Here is a 15612-nt window from a genome sequence, read left to right on the forward strand (position 1 = left end):
ACCATTTAAAGCCAATTGTATCATATTTGATATGCACTTTTGGATACCTCTATTTAATCAAAATGATTAACAATTTCCGAAAAATGTTTTTTTATACAATCATAAAAATGATTAAAAAAATGCCCTCCAGAGATTCAAACAATTCCTAATGTATCAAATGTGCTACAAAAAAGTATATGTGAAATTGTATGGCCTTATTTTTTTTTCTGGATTTCAGTTAAATAAATATCTCATCCCCACATTTCCAAAAAATAGAATTTTCTGGCTACTATTTGAGGCATCAGGCTTTAAAGGGTTAAGATCTGGAGAACTCAGGTATTGTGTCTCCTTCTGTGCTGTTGAATATTCATTGATTTTGCATCCTTATTGTTCAAAAATGTTCATAATATTGCCAAAAACACTGCCACGAAATCAAATCCAATAAAGCTGTGAATGCCAATTGTCTCAAATATTCTTTGAGAATATCATCTATAATTCATATAGGACTACTCAGGCCTGACCCTTCGTGTTCACTGATAACTTGCCTACATCACTGCAACTACATCTGCACTTTTTAGTCGAATCTGTCCTGAAAGTTGAACCGTGTGCAAAGGATACAGTCTTCTAAAGTATCAATCCTTGAGTTTATACTGCCTGTCACTGTTAGTAGACATCATCAGATGCTGTTTTAGGTCGTTTTCACACCTGATAGTCCGGGGGGCTTTCGGAACAGAAATTTCAACGTTGTTGCACTTTCTTTGGCTTAGTTCGCATTCACACTGCTCTTAGTCAAATGGACTAAACTATCTGAACACCTACAACCTCTGCCTGTTAGTGGCGCTGTCGTCACAAACAAACAGCAGCCAAGAAGAGAAGACGAAACTGGAAATCCATCTCCTTCTGCCGGTCTTTTTTGCCACATAAACAATGAAAAAGAAAGAATTTACACTGTCTTGGTGTTTCTGCTTTTGCATTGGGGCATTACCAGCAGACAGCGAGACGGTGAGCTGTCCAGCATGTCGTTCGTGAGACGAATAAATCAGCACCGACTGACGTGTTGCTATGGCTGTGCAGACGCCAAGCGAGGTACCGACATGTATTTGAGTGTATTAAATCACATATAAATCCATTTACCATTAAGCTTTATTCCACTTCCTGCCTTTGGTTAACAAGTTGGTCCCCTTTGCTTTCCTAAATCAAACAAACCACACCAGGGTGCGTATGGAGGCGGACGGAGACCCCCTGTTTTCAAGTAGACCAGAGTCTGCTTGTTTGGTCCGCACCAGAGTTCGTGTGAGCTTTAACACCACTTCAAATGAACCGGACTATGTGGTAAAGTGGACCAGAGTTCATTTAAAGCGGACCAGACAGCTCTGGTGTGAATGTGCCCTTAGGACAGCAGTCGTTTTCAATTATCTGTGTAGGACGGTTGATTGGGTCTACTGACCAAGGTTCCCCTGAAATCCTGGCCTCAAACCAAATGTGAGTGAGCTTTAAAAGTTGTGCCATGACTACTTTTAAGTGTTCCCCCTCTTTAAAACCAGAGCTCAAAGAATCTTTGACCAAAGGTTTATATCCATAAAAAATAATTTTGTCTTTGATGTTGCATTTAAATACTTCTATAGGTTGTTTGCAATCATGTGATCTTGAATGTGAATGTCTGTTTATTAAACCTGGAGGTTTCAGACTTAATTTTATCTAGAAGAATTCTCAAACTCTGTCCATCACTTATATTCGCTCCGTTATCTTTGTCTGAGCTAAAGGTTCACATTAAACTTGAGTTGCATGAGTTTCAGCAAATTTAAAACCACATTTAGGAGTCATTAAGATGTTATAATTTTCTTGTCCTGCATTTAGTCTGCATGTATGCACGGTAGTTGCCTCTTTAATATTAGAAAATGCAAACATGAACTGAACTGTAAAACAGAAAAAACTGTTCACAAGCAGGTTATTTCATGGAAGATCTTTATTGGAATGTCTGAGCATCACAGCACATCAGGTAGATTTAACTGGACAGAAAGAAAACCAAAGATGATGAAAAAAAAAGTTTAAATTGGAGTCTTCTTTAACTTTAGAAATGTTATAAAATGTCTTTAATTAGTTTGACTGATAAAGTTCACATTTCTCTGATTTGAAACCCTCGTAAACACCTGACGCCGAACACATAAATAAACCATGATGAAATAAATAAAAGATGACTTTGTTTTCCTCTGGTCCAGTTTTCTCATCAGCCTGTACGAGCTGGAGGTCAAACTACGATGGCGGAGACTTTTACTGTTAGCGCCGTTTGACTAAAGAGAGCAGAGCCCACTAAAGTGGAAATTACTGGTTTAGGCCAATCATTTGTTAATGTTATGATGCAGTGATAGTTGACGTTGGGAGTATGAGGAGGCTGCTGCTTGTCTTTTAAAGGTTCTTGGTTTCTGTGCTGGAGGACACCACCTTCCCGTCGACCAGGGTCTGTGTGACCGTCATGACTTTGGTCTTCACGGTCTTCTGGTCCAGGGCTTCCTGGAGCCTGCATGGAAAGATCAAGAAGCAATTAAATACAAGGTAGACTCTATTGATTGGGATTTGCATATGGAAATTATCTCTTTCAGCTTAAAAATGGATTAAATTTGGTAGTAAGACCCTCAAATTAAATACTTTGACTCCTTAAGAATAAAACATTGCCAGTGACCCATTTAGCATTACATTCATGGCTTTGAGAGCAAAAAGGAGCATCCCAGCTAATGCTGCATGCATATGCTACATGCTAATGGCTTGAATAGTAAAGCTTCATATCATTAAAGAGATCCTTGTATGTCACTGATCATCTGGCAGCCTGGGGGCCAAATCAGGCTTCCTGTCCAGCCCCCAGAAGACCATTAAATTCAGAAAAGCAGGAAAAGAAAATGTTGTGGTTTTAAGAGTTTCTTTTGGCTTTAAATGCCTGCAGCTGTTAAATCCACCCCAAAAGCAATAAATATTCAAATAGCTTTAGAAGGACTCACATTTTCACATTTTATCTGTTTTACAGAAATTCACTTGTCAGCCATTAATACTAAATATTAAAAAAATGTGTTCAAACTGGCAAAAAAGGTGGGTTAAATTGGTGAAAAGGGGTTAAAGAGTGGCAAAAATGAGCGATAGGCATCCAAATGGGTTGTGGAGTGGCACAAAGGTACAAAAACTTGCAGGAAAAGTGGTGGAAAGAGGTTAAAATGTGGCAAACCATTAATATAAAAGGAAAAAGGGTCAAAAAGTAGATCAAAAAGGAGTCAAAAGTGGCAAAATATGGATAAAGCAGTGTCACGAAAGGGATAAGACAGGCAAGAAAAGTGGTTTAAGGAGTTAAAGAATGGCAAAAAATGGATAAAAGAGGCAAACAAGGGCAAAAAGGATCAAAAATGGGTTAAAAGTGGCAAAATGGTGCAAAAAAAGCCAATGGCAAGTAGTAAAAAGGCAGGAAAGGGATGACAGAGTAGCAAAAAGTGGCAAAATGTTGTAGAAATAGCAGACTGAAGCAGTGAACTAGTGAAAAGTGTGAAACATGAGTTCACATTGGTGCTAAATCACAACTGTTGAGGGCCCATTCTCTGGGATTTTCAATTCTGTGTGTCTACGGCATTATTAATCAGGGTTGATCTCACTGGCAATGCCTAAAAATGTCCTGCATTTTGAAAGAAAATACTAATCAAGTAATATGTTAATCAGGACAAAATATTGATTTGATTTTTTTTATTTGGAAGTCCCAGAGACTCTGTCAAGACTAAATCTGGCTCTTGTGCAAATGTACTTGATGACCCCTGTTGTAAGCGTTTACGTACGAGAAGTCTTCCCCGTCCAGCAGCCGTCTGTATGTGGCGATCTCGGCCTCCAGCTTCATCTTGGTGTTGAGCAGGGCCTCGTACTCCTGCGTCTGAAGCTGGATGTTGTTACGCAGCTGTGTGAGCTCTGCCTCCAGCCCCAGGATGATGCTGTTGAGAGATTCAATCTCCATGTTGTAGCGTATCTCTGTGTCCCTCAGCGTGCCCTCCAGAGACGCTTTCTGCAAGAGAGGAAGGAGTTAAATTTTGACCGACGACAGCTCCATAGCGAGGGGTCACCTGGGTGTAAAGCTTGTGTCAACAAAGTGAATGTGAGAGTCTTGAAGTGAGAGTGCTGAGTTAGACAGTGCAGGGAGTTCAGATAAGCGTGTGCTGAGGTAAATGAAGTGTGAGCTGACTGAGTGCCTCTCACCAGGCTCTTCTGTGACTCCAGCTCGATCTCCAGGGTCTGGACCTGTCGGCGTAGGTCGTTCACTTCCGTCTGTGCACCCTTCAGGGCCTCTGTGTTCTGGGCGACCTGGCTCTGGACTTCTGTGATCTGGAATGATCATCGAAAGAGGAGTAAAGGTTCAAAATTAGCTTAATTTTTAAATGCTTCAGTGGAAATCCCCTTTATGCAGATGATACTTTATTGTACCTGAGATTCGTGCCATGCTTTGAGTTCTTCCTGGTTTTTCTTTGCCATTTTCTCGTACTTGGCCCTGATTTCTGCCATGATTTGAGCCAGGTCCTGTCCTTTAGGGGCGTCGACGTCAACGTGGACTCCTGACTGGGCGATCTGGTTGCGGAGCTCCATGACTTCCTGTAGAAATAAGAGAGGATTTAACGATCAATCTTAACTTTTGGTTTCTCATGCTACTAAAGATTTTATGGGGAGAAATGGGGCTCCTTAGTGTAAATATTGGTATTAACATTCTAAACCCCAAAACAACAAAAACCTTCTAGCTATATAATATTTGGATGTACGTCTGTAGTCTAGGGCACGGGTTCTCAAACCTTTCACCCCACCACCCCCAAAGTAAAGGTGCCAAAGACCAGGGACACCCCTCTGTACCCTTTGCATAGACTTTTTGGAAAAATTGATAAACTATACAATTTGAAATCATTTTGGAATTTTCTGGGTTTTTTGGAAGGCGTTTGGCAACGCCCTCTCAGTGTCTCGCAACCCCCAAGGAGGTACCAACCCCTACGTTGAGGAGCACTAGTCCGGGGATGTGTATTTAAATAACGTTTTTATCAGAAAGATGTTGGCTCACCTCACATCTTAACTCCTAAAATCCACATAGTCCTGCATTCTGGCTGTGCAGTGCTTTTCTCCAGCTAATAGCGAGATTACATGAGAATAGTATGTAAATAGCAAATTATGTAGCTTCTTTTGGTGCTTATTTATCCATCATTTTAACATGATGCCATAGTTATTTTGCTTAAGCCTTGAGTGAGTATATAAGGAAGTTGAAAGGTTTAATGTTTACTACAAAGGATGTGTGGTTTCATGTAAAATTCTGTGGTTTTCTACATCAAAATCGGACTTTTCATTCTCAGTGTTGCCGTAGCAGCTCTGTGACCCGCTTACCCACCGGAGACCTGTTATTATTAGATGTAATGTTGATATAATAAGGGTTAAGGTTGGTTTATACTCCCTTTACATATGAAAATGTATACGTCCTTTTCAAATGATGTTACCGTCACTGCTCACATACTTCCATGCATCCTTTACGTTGGCATGGATGTTAACCAATACATCCACCGGGGGGGGCAGCCTAGAGTCAAAAGTTTATGACAACAACAAACTCAAAAACAAACATGGCGACTGTGGAGGAGGCATTGATAATGTACCTCTTGCGAAGTAATATCATAGAGATGTTTAAAGTTTCTAACCAACTCGCACAACTTTTCCTCAAAAAGTTCCGCCATTGTTATTTCTTCTTCGTGTCTCTCTAGAGCTACATATCGGGTAGTGACAGCAACACTTCCCCCACGGTTTCCGATGGTACTGCTCCGTTTGGCCTGTATCTGTAAGCTTTATGGAAACGTGCAGAAATACGGATGAAATGAATGCGGAGCACAGACAGAAGGCGCCGTCTGTATCCGTATTCATATTTAACGTTGAGCATGAATGGGCCTTTACTATCAGGAGTTTGTGCTTTGTGTCGTATTTTGAAGATTGCTTGAATGCTTTGCACATTTTTCCAGCTGTTTGGATCGATCTGCTCTGCTGGATTGATGCATCCCAGGTGGAGCTGTGTGGCTCTTCTGGGAGATGCCGAGACAGACCAGAGCGCCTGCAGTGGACCTGCAAAGAATAACTATATAGGGAGGGATTGGCTCAGCATTGCCCCTCTTGAGAGGATAACCCTCCATGTAGAGTATGTGGAAAATAGAGGTACGGCAATTCAGAGTTAGTGATCAACCTAACTAGCATGTCTTTGAATTGTGGAAGGAAGGAGGGAATGCCTCCACACAGCTCAACTTAAATAAAATCTGTGCAATTGCCGATGACTTACTGAAGACTAGTGACTAGTCTGTTAGCTTGATGCTAACACACTGTGGAAACTGCCTTTAAAGGCTTAAAGATGTAGCCTTTAGTGCTTGCAGTAATTTTAACTTGAGAAACTCTTAATAGTTTCTAAAGGTAAGATTTTCTATGATAGCTTCATAGCATCATTATTTTTTTTTTTTACAAACTATTCAGACATTCATAAATCTTAGCCCATCCCTGGTGTAGTGTAGTGTAGTGCAGTTTCTTCACTCGAATGACATAACGTCCATGTCAGACCCTGTAATCATACGGATAGAGCGCCGCTTCGTGCTTTTTTGATGAGCCGTGACTCCAGCCATGACCACATTATGGTCAGGTAAATATACATAATAGGGGGGTCGTAAACCTGCGCTGGGGTCCAGAATATTTAATGCATACAGTAAACAAATGCTTGTGTTTTGGGCTATGAACTTTAATGATAGTAATTTGAATTCCTTGGTGTTTATTTCTTTGCCAAATATGGATGGGGACCGTTTTTATGATGAGGTTTCCCACAAAGTTCTCTTTCAGATATTTTAGATTTCTCTGCAGAGCTTTATCCCACTGAAGTTTCCTCACATTTACACTCATGACCTGAATTATTGTGGTCGGCTATTAAAGTAAATCCATCTAGGGCTTTGAAAGGTGTGGATTTGACTGAAATAACCCTGAACTGTTGACTGATGTAAAAGACGTCGTCTGTTCCTTTCCTCGCTTTTTTCTCATCCCTTTTCTTCTCATTCTAAAGAAGCAGAGATGGAAAACTATGATGTCACTGTTCACCGCTTAGAGTTTGGAAACATCTGAATGAAAATTTGATGATGGTTGTGGGTTTTCTTTGCTAATATTTCCAGTCAAATCTGGTAAAGCTCACCCACAAAGTCTATATAAAGGACATTTTCTGGTTTCTGGAGCTTTTATTCCAACAGAAGATTCGATTTGAATTTTGTTTGCCTCCTTGTTCTTTTATAACTATATCCAATTCTTAATAAAATTAAAAAGAGAGACAACAGGAGACCGTCTGGTGTCCCTGAAACCACTTTTACCAATATGCCTTGGTGTGTCTCTGACGTTTCTATCCCTTCAAATTAAAAGCCTTTCGAAATATTCAAACCACAGACCTGGATCTCTTATGCCAGTGTTTTTAACCTCTCTGAATTATGAATTTAATCTGAAAAAGGTCTATTACAATGAAGAAATAAGAGATTGGAGGGCTCAAAGATTATACTTTGATCTCTTGGTAGAGCGATAACTCAAAAATACCCCAAAAAGCCATGAAATTTATCATATATATTTTTTTGCATCACATTTGACACATTAGGCATTCATCTTATTGTATTCGAAAGGGTTTTAAGTAATGTATTGATCATGCTGATTAGATTTAAGTCTCATAAAAGTGCATATAAAATGTGGTACAATAGGCTTTACAGGGTTAAAAATGCCAAAAGTTTAATTTTTGTGCTTAATTATGTATATAAATTTAAAAAGTGACCATTCCTATGTTAAATACTTTTCTTAATGCATCTCAGACAGTTCCTGAAGTTTTCAAAGAGAGAGAAATACTTAGTTTTTATAAGTTTAACTGGATGTGACTTTTTTTAGAGGCTGCCACTGATTCAATCCCTGAAACAACACACACTTGGCATTTCCAGCGAGTTGACCCTTTAGGCGCCACAGTTTTTTCACAGAGAATATTCAATTATGAGATCAAGATTTCAAATGGCTGTAGCTTGAAAGTGGTAAGAGATAAAGGCATACTGTAAATGAGAAAAATCTTCATTATGACCCAAAGTTTGTGATGGAAGTAAATTCACTCATCTAATTTGCATATTCTGACATCAACCGTGAACGCCTCTGCTGCCTCCACCGCCATTGGCTGTGCATTTTCTCCCACGGCTTCTACTACGTCTGCCGCTACCTCTGTCACTATTCGCGGTATTTTGACCACCCCTGCTACCCCACCAGGTCCTCTCCTCAGCATTTGCCGATTACTCCCACCCCAGCCCCGGTGAGGCAAAGCATCGGCTTCAGTATGTGCTGCCTGTGGACTGTCATGGCGAACGGACTTGCTGTCACTGCTCACAGACACACTGTCAGTTTCGGTCTCACCGGATGACTGAACATCATCGTCAGAGGGTGAATATTCCTCTTCGGTGAATATACCTCAAAGGTGAACAGACCTCCCAGCATAGTGAGTATTCTTGCTACAATTCGCTCTCTTTCTCTCTTCTCGCTCCGACTACAACCACTACTACCACTTCCTCGTCTCCTCGACCGGGGGTGCGCCTTTAAAACCCTATATACTCCAAAACTTTGAATAGAAATACACCCACAAATGCTGCTCAGATTGAAGTTACTCATGTCTGCCATCTCCTGGTGTAAAGTGGAAACAGCATTAGGCACCATATCTGCAGCTATAGCCTGTTTGATTCAGCAATGTTGCTTGTCACAATTTTGTGACTTTGGCGCTTTAAGAGTTAAGACCAGCACTGCTCAGTGCCACACACCTCTATGGCCTTCTCAGTACTACTTCTTGTTTTGAATTAAGGACTCTGTTCAACGTACTTAAACGTGCCCTTCTGCATTCATGCTGGAAGTGAGCCCATCCTTGGATGCCAGAGTGTACGTGTGTAAATGTGCATTCCCCTAGTGGCAGTATTTTTACATTTTGTGCATTTTTTTTTTTTTTTTTTTAGCTTTTTTCCTAATATTTCCCATCAGATCAAGCCCTGCTCAAATGCTCAGTCTAAACTGTAAAGCATGATGTCACTAGCTCTGGTCAAAGGCTGCTGCCTTGTTGCCTTAATGGTCTGCGACCTGGATGGAAAGATGAATGGGTTGCATGAGGAGCATCTTGCAGGAACAGTGTTGTCAGCTGTATTCTGATCTAATAAATGCTGGATGGATAAAGTATGCTGGTGTATTTGCATTTAGCGAAAGTAATAAGTAATCAGATTCAGCATGGGATTGGGGATGTTAACTAATGCTAACATTGGCCAGACTCAGCACACCTACTTCACTAATCTAATAAATCACACTAACTTTGCACTGTTTCCTGGCTGTTTATTACTCTGTAGACTGACCTTAATGCTAGTAAACTTTGCATTTATCAGGGCTTTATATTTTTCTCCCTGATGGAAATTTTCCGTCGTTGTACTCACATTTTCATGGTTCTTCTTGAGGTGGATGAGCTCCTCCTTCAGGGCCTCGATCTCGCTCTCCAGGTTCATGCGGCTCATGTTTGTGTCATCGATGAGTTTCCTCAGACCGACGATGTCTGCCTCCACGGACTGACGGATGGCGAGCTCGGACTCATATCTAAGGAGTAAAAGGAAGTGGGAAAATTTTAAAAACAAGCAGGAAATTGTACGTTATGTGTTGAATAAATAACACTAGACTGACATCACTGAGTGGACCTATACATTGCTTTCATGGCATCTTTCCACATGTCATCATTCATACGTGGTCATTATTTGGTCATTGTCTATCTACCAGCTGTGTTTGCTCTGACTTTTCTATTTATGACTCAAATGAACGTCTCCAACGGCTCTGATGATCAAAGACAAACAGCTGTCTATTCAGATCATGTCACTGTGTTGTCATCCTTCCTCCCATTCAACAGTAAAACAGGGCGTCTACGGCAGCTGGTTTACAGCCTCAGAGGTGTTTTGGCTGGGACTTACTTCACTCTGAAATCATCAGCTGCCAGGCGAGCGTTGTCGATCTGGAGAACCAGGCGGGCGTTGTCTGAGGTGGCATCAAACACCTGGAACAAATTAACAAAAGGTAGAGGTTATTTAGATTACAAACTGAAGATAGGGGCCCAAACAGAGAGGACAGTCTGGAAAGTTTTACACTAAAAGGCTGACTATGAGCTTCTGTCCCTTTAATTTTGATTGTCTCCAAAATGTAATACCATGAAACAATTCATTTTGATTATTTGTGTACCTTTTTATCTGTTAGCTACCAACAAGGGCAGAAAGTAAACTCAGCATGACTGACTAAAACTAAAAGGCATTTTCATCTAATGACTAAGACTACCATGGAAGTAGCTGCCAAATCTTGCTAACTAGGATTGATACCGTTGTCCTTGTTGAACGTTATTGCTCTTTATATCAGTGGTAGCATTTAGTATAAATATTTTTATGCATAAGTTAACTCAAAAAAAGCTTTAAAATTCAAGTTTGATTGTTTTCAAAGTGATCTGTTCAAATCTTTTAGAGGGCTTTGTGTTTAAATGAAGACTGTGACTGAGCCTCATCAAAAACCAGGTGGTTCCAGTGCTTGCTCTTCTCGTCACAGTCCTGGAGATAAGGGCTGGATGGACGTTAGGGAGGGGTTAGGCTGGGGGATGGGGAGGTGAGGTATCCAGGTGACAGAGTCCTTTAGCCAATCATTGCCTGCCAGGCACCAACTGCCCTGTCAGTGTGGAGGAACAGGACCTATCCTGTCAGCAGGACTGGGGCGGCTGATTTGCATGAGGCTGTTGGTGATGGTGGCTGTGTGCGTGTGCATGTGTGGTCATGTGAATTTGTGTGCAGTTTGCATGGTGGTTTACTGTGGCTCTGTGCGGGTAAAGGCCAGTTTAAGGTTGTCGTGAGAGTCTGTGTTTTCTCAGACGGGGGTTGGGTAAATCTTTGACTGATTTTTGCATCACAGCAGAAGAAAAATGAGGCAGTTTTGACCCCGGGGTGTTTACGTAAACGGAGGCCCTCAGCTGTTCGTACTGTAAACAAAGCCTTATTTATATTTCGTTTTTGAGAACGGTAAGATTTTGGGAGAATGAACGCTCTTCTTTTACCCATACTCCTTCCTAAATTTGTGTCTTTGTCTGTTTTTTGCTGATGATGCCGTTGTCTGAGAGGTTCCCATGGGAATTAAAGTTTATGGTGTAATTTAACTCTGAAGTGAAATTTCAAAACAAACAAATGAAGCCTTTAAAAGTCAACGTATTAACATGGACGGAGCTTGGGGGAGAAAGGGGTGGGACACGCCCAGTCACCCCTTTGGCCGTAACATCATACGGACCATGCTGCTTTTCTGGATTTAATTCTAAGCCATAAACATCATTATAACTCACGGTAGACAAATTACAAGACATATATTTCTGTAGGTTTTTGCATGTTTTAAAGGATATTTAAAGATTTTTATTTGTTTATTAGAATTTCCATTTGATCACTTTTAGTTCATATAGATGCATTTTAAGTGTCAGTATTTTTAATTCTTCATCTTCACATCATTTATGATCTTCTGACGTGTCCTTTTGTTCTTTACTTTGTTTAATAGTTTCTGTCCTTGTAAATCATTTTAATTTCATAAAGCCTAACCAAAATAAAGGCTATTATTATTTTTTTTTATTTCTATTTTATTTTATTTTATTTTTATTTTTGTTTTAATTTTAATTTTTGTTCAAATTTTTATTTTAATTTCAATGTTACTTTTAATTTTAATTTTAATTTTTGTTTTTATTTTTATTTTTGATTTGGTTTTAATTTTAATGTCACTTTAATTTTAATTTTTGCTTTTATTTTTATTTTTGATTTTGTTTTAATTTTAATATCACTTTTAATTTTAATTTTTGTTTTGATTTTAATTTTTTTTTTCTATTTTTGTTTAAACTTTTAATTTAAAATTAAATGTTACTTTTACTTTTAATTTAAACTTTTTAATTTTAATTTAAATTTTTATTTATCATAAACCAGTAATGTATTGAAAAGATACTGATGTAAATTTTCTCAAAGTAAACACAGCGTAACTTAACAGATGTACATTTTTTTGGAAGCTAAGGGAAAACATTTTTTTCTTGAGTACAGCGAAGCTTAGCTGGATTTATTTTGAAGGCAATTAAACTCCAGAGATTATCTTCAGGGCGGGGTGTGCATGACTTCAAATGGTATCAGGAGGAAGGATAAGACATGCCCTGTTGGTATTTTTCCAGATGTGATTATTAGCCACTAAATCCTAACCATCAAAGGTGGACGCTTACAAGCTAACACATAACGATGGTATATTCTCCGGTAGAAGACACAGTTAAAAAAGAACATGGTTTATTTGCTATCTTAGGGAAAGCGACTACACTACCCACAATCCTAGAGTGCCACAGCGATGCCTCTGATTGGTGGAGCCCACATTTACTTGCAAAACTTTCATAGTCAGCTACTGCTGTTGAATAATGGCCGTTGTTTGTATTGAAATTCAATTTTCATGGGAATTATGGTTTCTGTTTCTGGTAGATGGCAGGTGTTTGTTTGTTGACAGCTTAAATTCGAGAAAAGCCTGTTTAATCTAGGTAAAAGAACTACTTTACCCATAATGCTACAGTGCCACAGCAGGTTTCTGATTGGAGTTTGCTGTTAACATGGATTTCAGTGTTCAGCTACTACTACTATTTTTTTTTAACTACAGATTATTTAAATAGGAAAAGCCGTTTCAATCGTTTTAAGATAAATTTGGTTTCTTTGGGATCTTGAGGAAAGGAACTACACTACCCATAATCCTGGAGTGTCACAGGAAATGCCTGTAATTGTTGCCCCTAAAAAAGCATTTTTTAAAATTAGATCGAAGAAATTTCGTTCCAAAACTATCGCTGCTAAAAAAGTGGTCGGTTATAGTTTAGCTGTGTGGCGACAAAGCTGGCCCTCATCAGCTGATTAGCCAATAGAAACAATCAGATGCAGCGGCCTGGTTTCAACCTGTAGAGGGCAGTAACAAATCGATTTTAAACACAAATGACAAAATCCTGACGTACTTTAGCTAGCAATACAACAAAATCTAAAAAAATATGGTTTGTTTTGGTTGGTAATGAAGCTGGATTTGTGCCTTCAAATGCATTTTTCTGATTATGCTATCAGTGTACGCTGCCCTTCCTGGCCAGGACACTGTTGTAAAACAGGTTTTTAATTTCAGCAAGGTATTTCCTGGTTAGATAAGGGTTGAATTGAATCAGAGAGGTTTTATGCGGGGAATAAAAGTATCTATGGTTTTAGTTACTCTTTAAAAAGCCTGTGTGCCATTTCTATGAAAAGGTTTGAAAGTGAAATTGGCAGAAGGATGTGTGTGACACAGTCCAGCTCTCTGTCAGTCGTTCTGTTTGCTCAGTCAGAGGGGGAAACCTGGAATGAATGATTGACCAAATTTACAGGTTGTGTAACATTCAGTTGCTTTCAGTTTGGTACTTCTGAACTCAGCAGGATGTGTTTGAATGAGGCCTTTCAGGACCTGATATCTGATCAGTTTCTTTAAGAATAGAACAAAAGAAATGGACATGTTCACCTTTAAGCTCCCATCTGTTCTCCTCTGCCCTGTCATCTGTGTACACAGTAGTATGACTGTACTGTATGTTCAGTCCCATCGAACAAAGAGGAAACAGATCGTTACAGTGATGATGTATGGGGCTAGAAGTCGACCCTTTACGGTCCCTAAAGTCTTGTTTTTCCAAGCTTTTTTTGGCCTTCCTGTCTGACCCCCAACGCTCCAACATTCCTCCTCCATACTGTTTCCGGTCCAGCCCTCAGCCCCCGGCCCGTGGAGTAGCAGAGATCTGAATGCCAGCAGGAACCCATTTAGTGATGGAAACTACACTCAGACAGTAAACTCTGATAAGTGATGGGGTAACACTTAGGTCAGGGGTCCGGGGAGTTTAACGCTTTCAAGACGGTACCAATTTCTTGCTCAATCACACTTAAGTCACAGCTTCTAAGAGGATTACTCACACCATAACTCAGCCTTACAATTCATGAATCTGTTTAATCTTCCTCCCACTTAGTAACCCTCCCCCATCCCTCCCCCCTACTCACCTTCTTCCTCAGGTCGTCCAGGATGGCCTGGTACTTGCTGTAGTCTCTGAAGTCCGGTCCGCTCTTCTCCAGGGCCTCCTTGATCTTAATCTCCAGCTTGTGGTTGGCCTGCTCCAGGTTCCTCACCGTCTCCAGGTAGTTGGCCAGGCGGTCGTTCAGGTTCTGCATGGCGAACTTCTCATTGCCCATGATGTCTGCGCTGTTCCCGCTCACCTGGACGCTGCTGGAGAACCCTCCGCCGCTGGATCCCACTCCCATGCCGGCTCCCATGCCTCCGCGGAAGCTACCGGAGGAGACGCTGATGTTTGCCCCGCCGGCACCTCCATGGATGCTGGAGGCCCTGTAGACGGGAGCAGAGGTGCGGGTCACTGAAATAGCAGGGGCCCTGCTCCTAGAGGATTGCACAGAGTATGTAGAGTGCCTGGTTGTTTGCATTGTGGCTGGAGAGTGAGAGACTCAGTGAGACTGGGAGTCAGAGAGAGGCACAGGCTAGGCAGGCAGGACTGGGAGCTCACAGACACAAGGCAGGAGGAGAGGGGAAGCTCTAAAACTATTTAAACCTTGTGGGCCCTTTAGTCCGCCCCTCAGGCCGCGCCTCCTGTGCCTGAGTCACCTCCTTCTTTTCCACAGGCTCTAAACCACAGCAGTGTGCAGCATGCCTTTGTCCCTCACAACCTTCCTAAGTTGGTAAATTCTGAAGACTCGCAGGAATTCAATAAAGTTGGAGATTTGAAGATTTTTAGAGATAAAAGTGGACATTTTTGTAAGTTATGAATGATGGCCTTCACTGAGGGTACAGTAAAGTCCAGGAACATTTTATCCTCTCGTTCAAACATCTCCCCTTGAGCTGTTCAGACCCCCAAATAAATGTATTTTCATTGGCATGAGTAGCTTAAATTAACTTTCATTTTTAGCAGTATTGCATTTTAGATTCAATTAATATTTAACAACTAAAGAAATAATTTCATCAAGCTGTTACCTGGGTTGAAAGAAGATATGGAGCGATAAGCCTGTTAATTATTGGTAAGATAGGAAGCCAATTAATTGCATAAGTCACAATACATTTAGGTCCCAGTTGCAAAAAAAAAAAAAGTGATTAACTGAATACTCTATGGTCCTTTAGATATCACTTTGCTGAAGCAAAGTCAGCCAGAGTGATGTCAAATAAGTTCCACTGCTCCTTAACGTCTCATTTCACTTTAAAAAAAACCCCCGACCCGTGTTACTCAACTCTGCTCAACCAAAGAGCCAAACTGTTCAAAAACACCTTTGCAAGAGTCACAATCTAAGTGGTGAAAAGTTCCAAAAACAGCTTGAAGGAGTGATAAAAATAAGTTAATGGTGGCAAAAATTGTCAAAAAGCAGCAAAAAATGGCTGAAAAGGGGCGAAAATGGGGAGAAAAACTGGAAAAGTGGTCAGAAAGTAGCAAAAAATGGGTGAGAAATGAGAATAAAATGAGCTCCAGGTGGCAAAATATGGTCCACAAGTGACAAAAATGTGGAAAAAAAT

The 15612-nt window shown here is 40.4% G+C and overlaps 1 protein-coding gene across 1 annotated transcript; it reads right to left on the reverse strand.

The window, feature by feature from the left end:
• Positions 1-1927: 1927 nt before the first annotated feature.
• krt18a.1 (keratin 18a, tandem duplicate 1) lies at positions 1928-14633 on the reverse strand. Its single transcript, XM_041798895.1, has 7 exons — positions 14103-14633; positions 9990-10072; positions 9468-9624; positions 4426-4590; positions 4201-4326; positions 3789-4009; positions 1928-2497 (listed from the first exon to the last, which is right to left on the reverse strand). The coding sequence occupies exons 1-7, from the start codon at positions 14535-14537 to the stop codon at positions 2386-2388; spliced, it is 1299 nt and encodes a 432-aa protein (XP_041654829.1). The 5' UTR covers positions 14538-14633; the 3' UTR covers positions 1928-2385.
• Positions 14634-15612: the final 979 nt, after the last annotated feature.

This window comes from Cheilinus undulatus, linkage group 11, assembly GCF_018320785.1.
Source record: "Cheilinus undulatus linkage group 11, ASM1832078v1, whole genome shotgun sequence".
Lineage (NCBI taxonomy): Eukaryota > Metazoa > Chordata > Actinopteri > Labriformes > Labridae > Cheilinus > Cheilinus undulatus.

Coding starts and splice junctions, on each gene's coding strand:
- krt18a.1 (XM_041798895.1), bottom strand. CDS start 14,537: ATGCAAACAACCAGGCACTCTACATACTCTGTGCAATCCTCTAGGAGC. Junction 10,073..14,102: donor TGGACGACCTGAGGAAGAAG/GTGAGTAGGGGG, acceptor AATTTGTTCCAG/GTGTTTGATGCCACCTCAGA. Junction 9,625..9,989: donor GCTGATGATTTCAGAGTGAA/GTAAGTCCCAGC, acceptor TTTACTCCTTAG/ATATGAGTCCGAGCTCGCCA.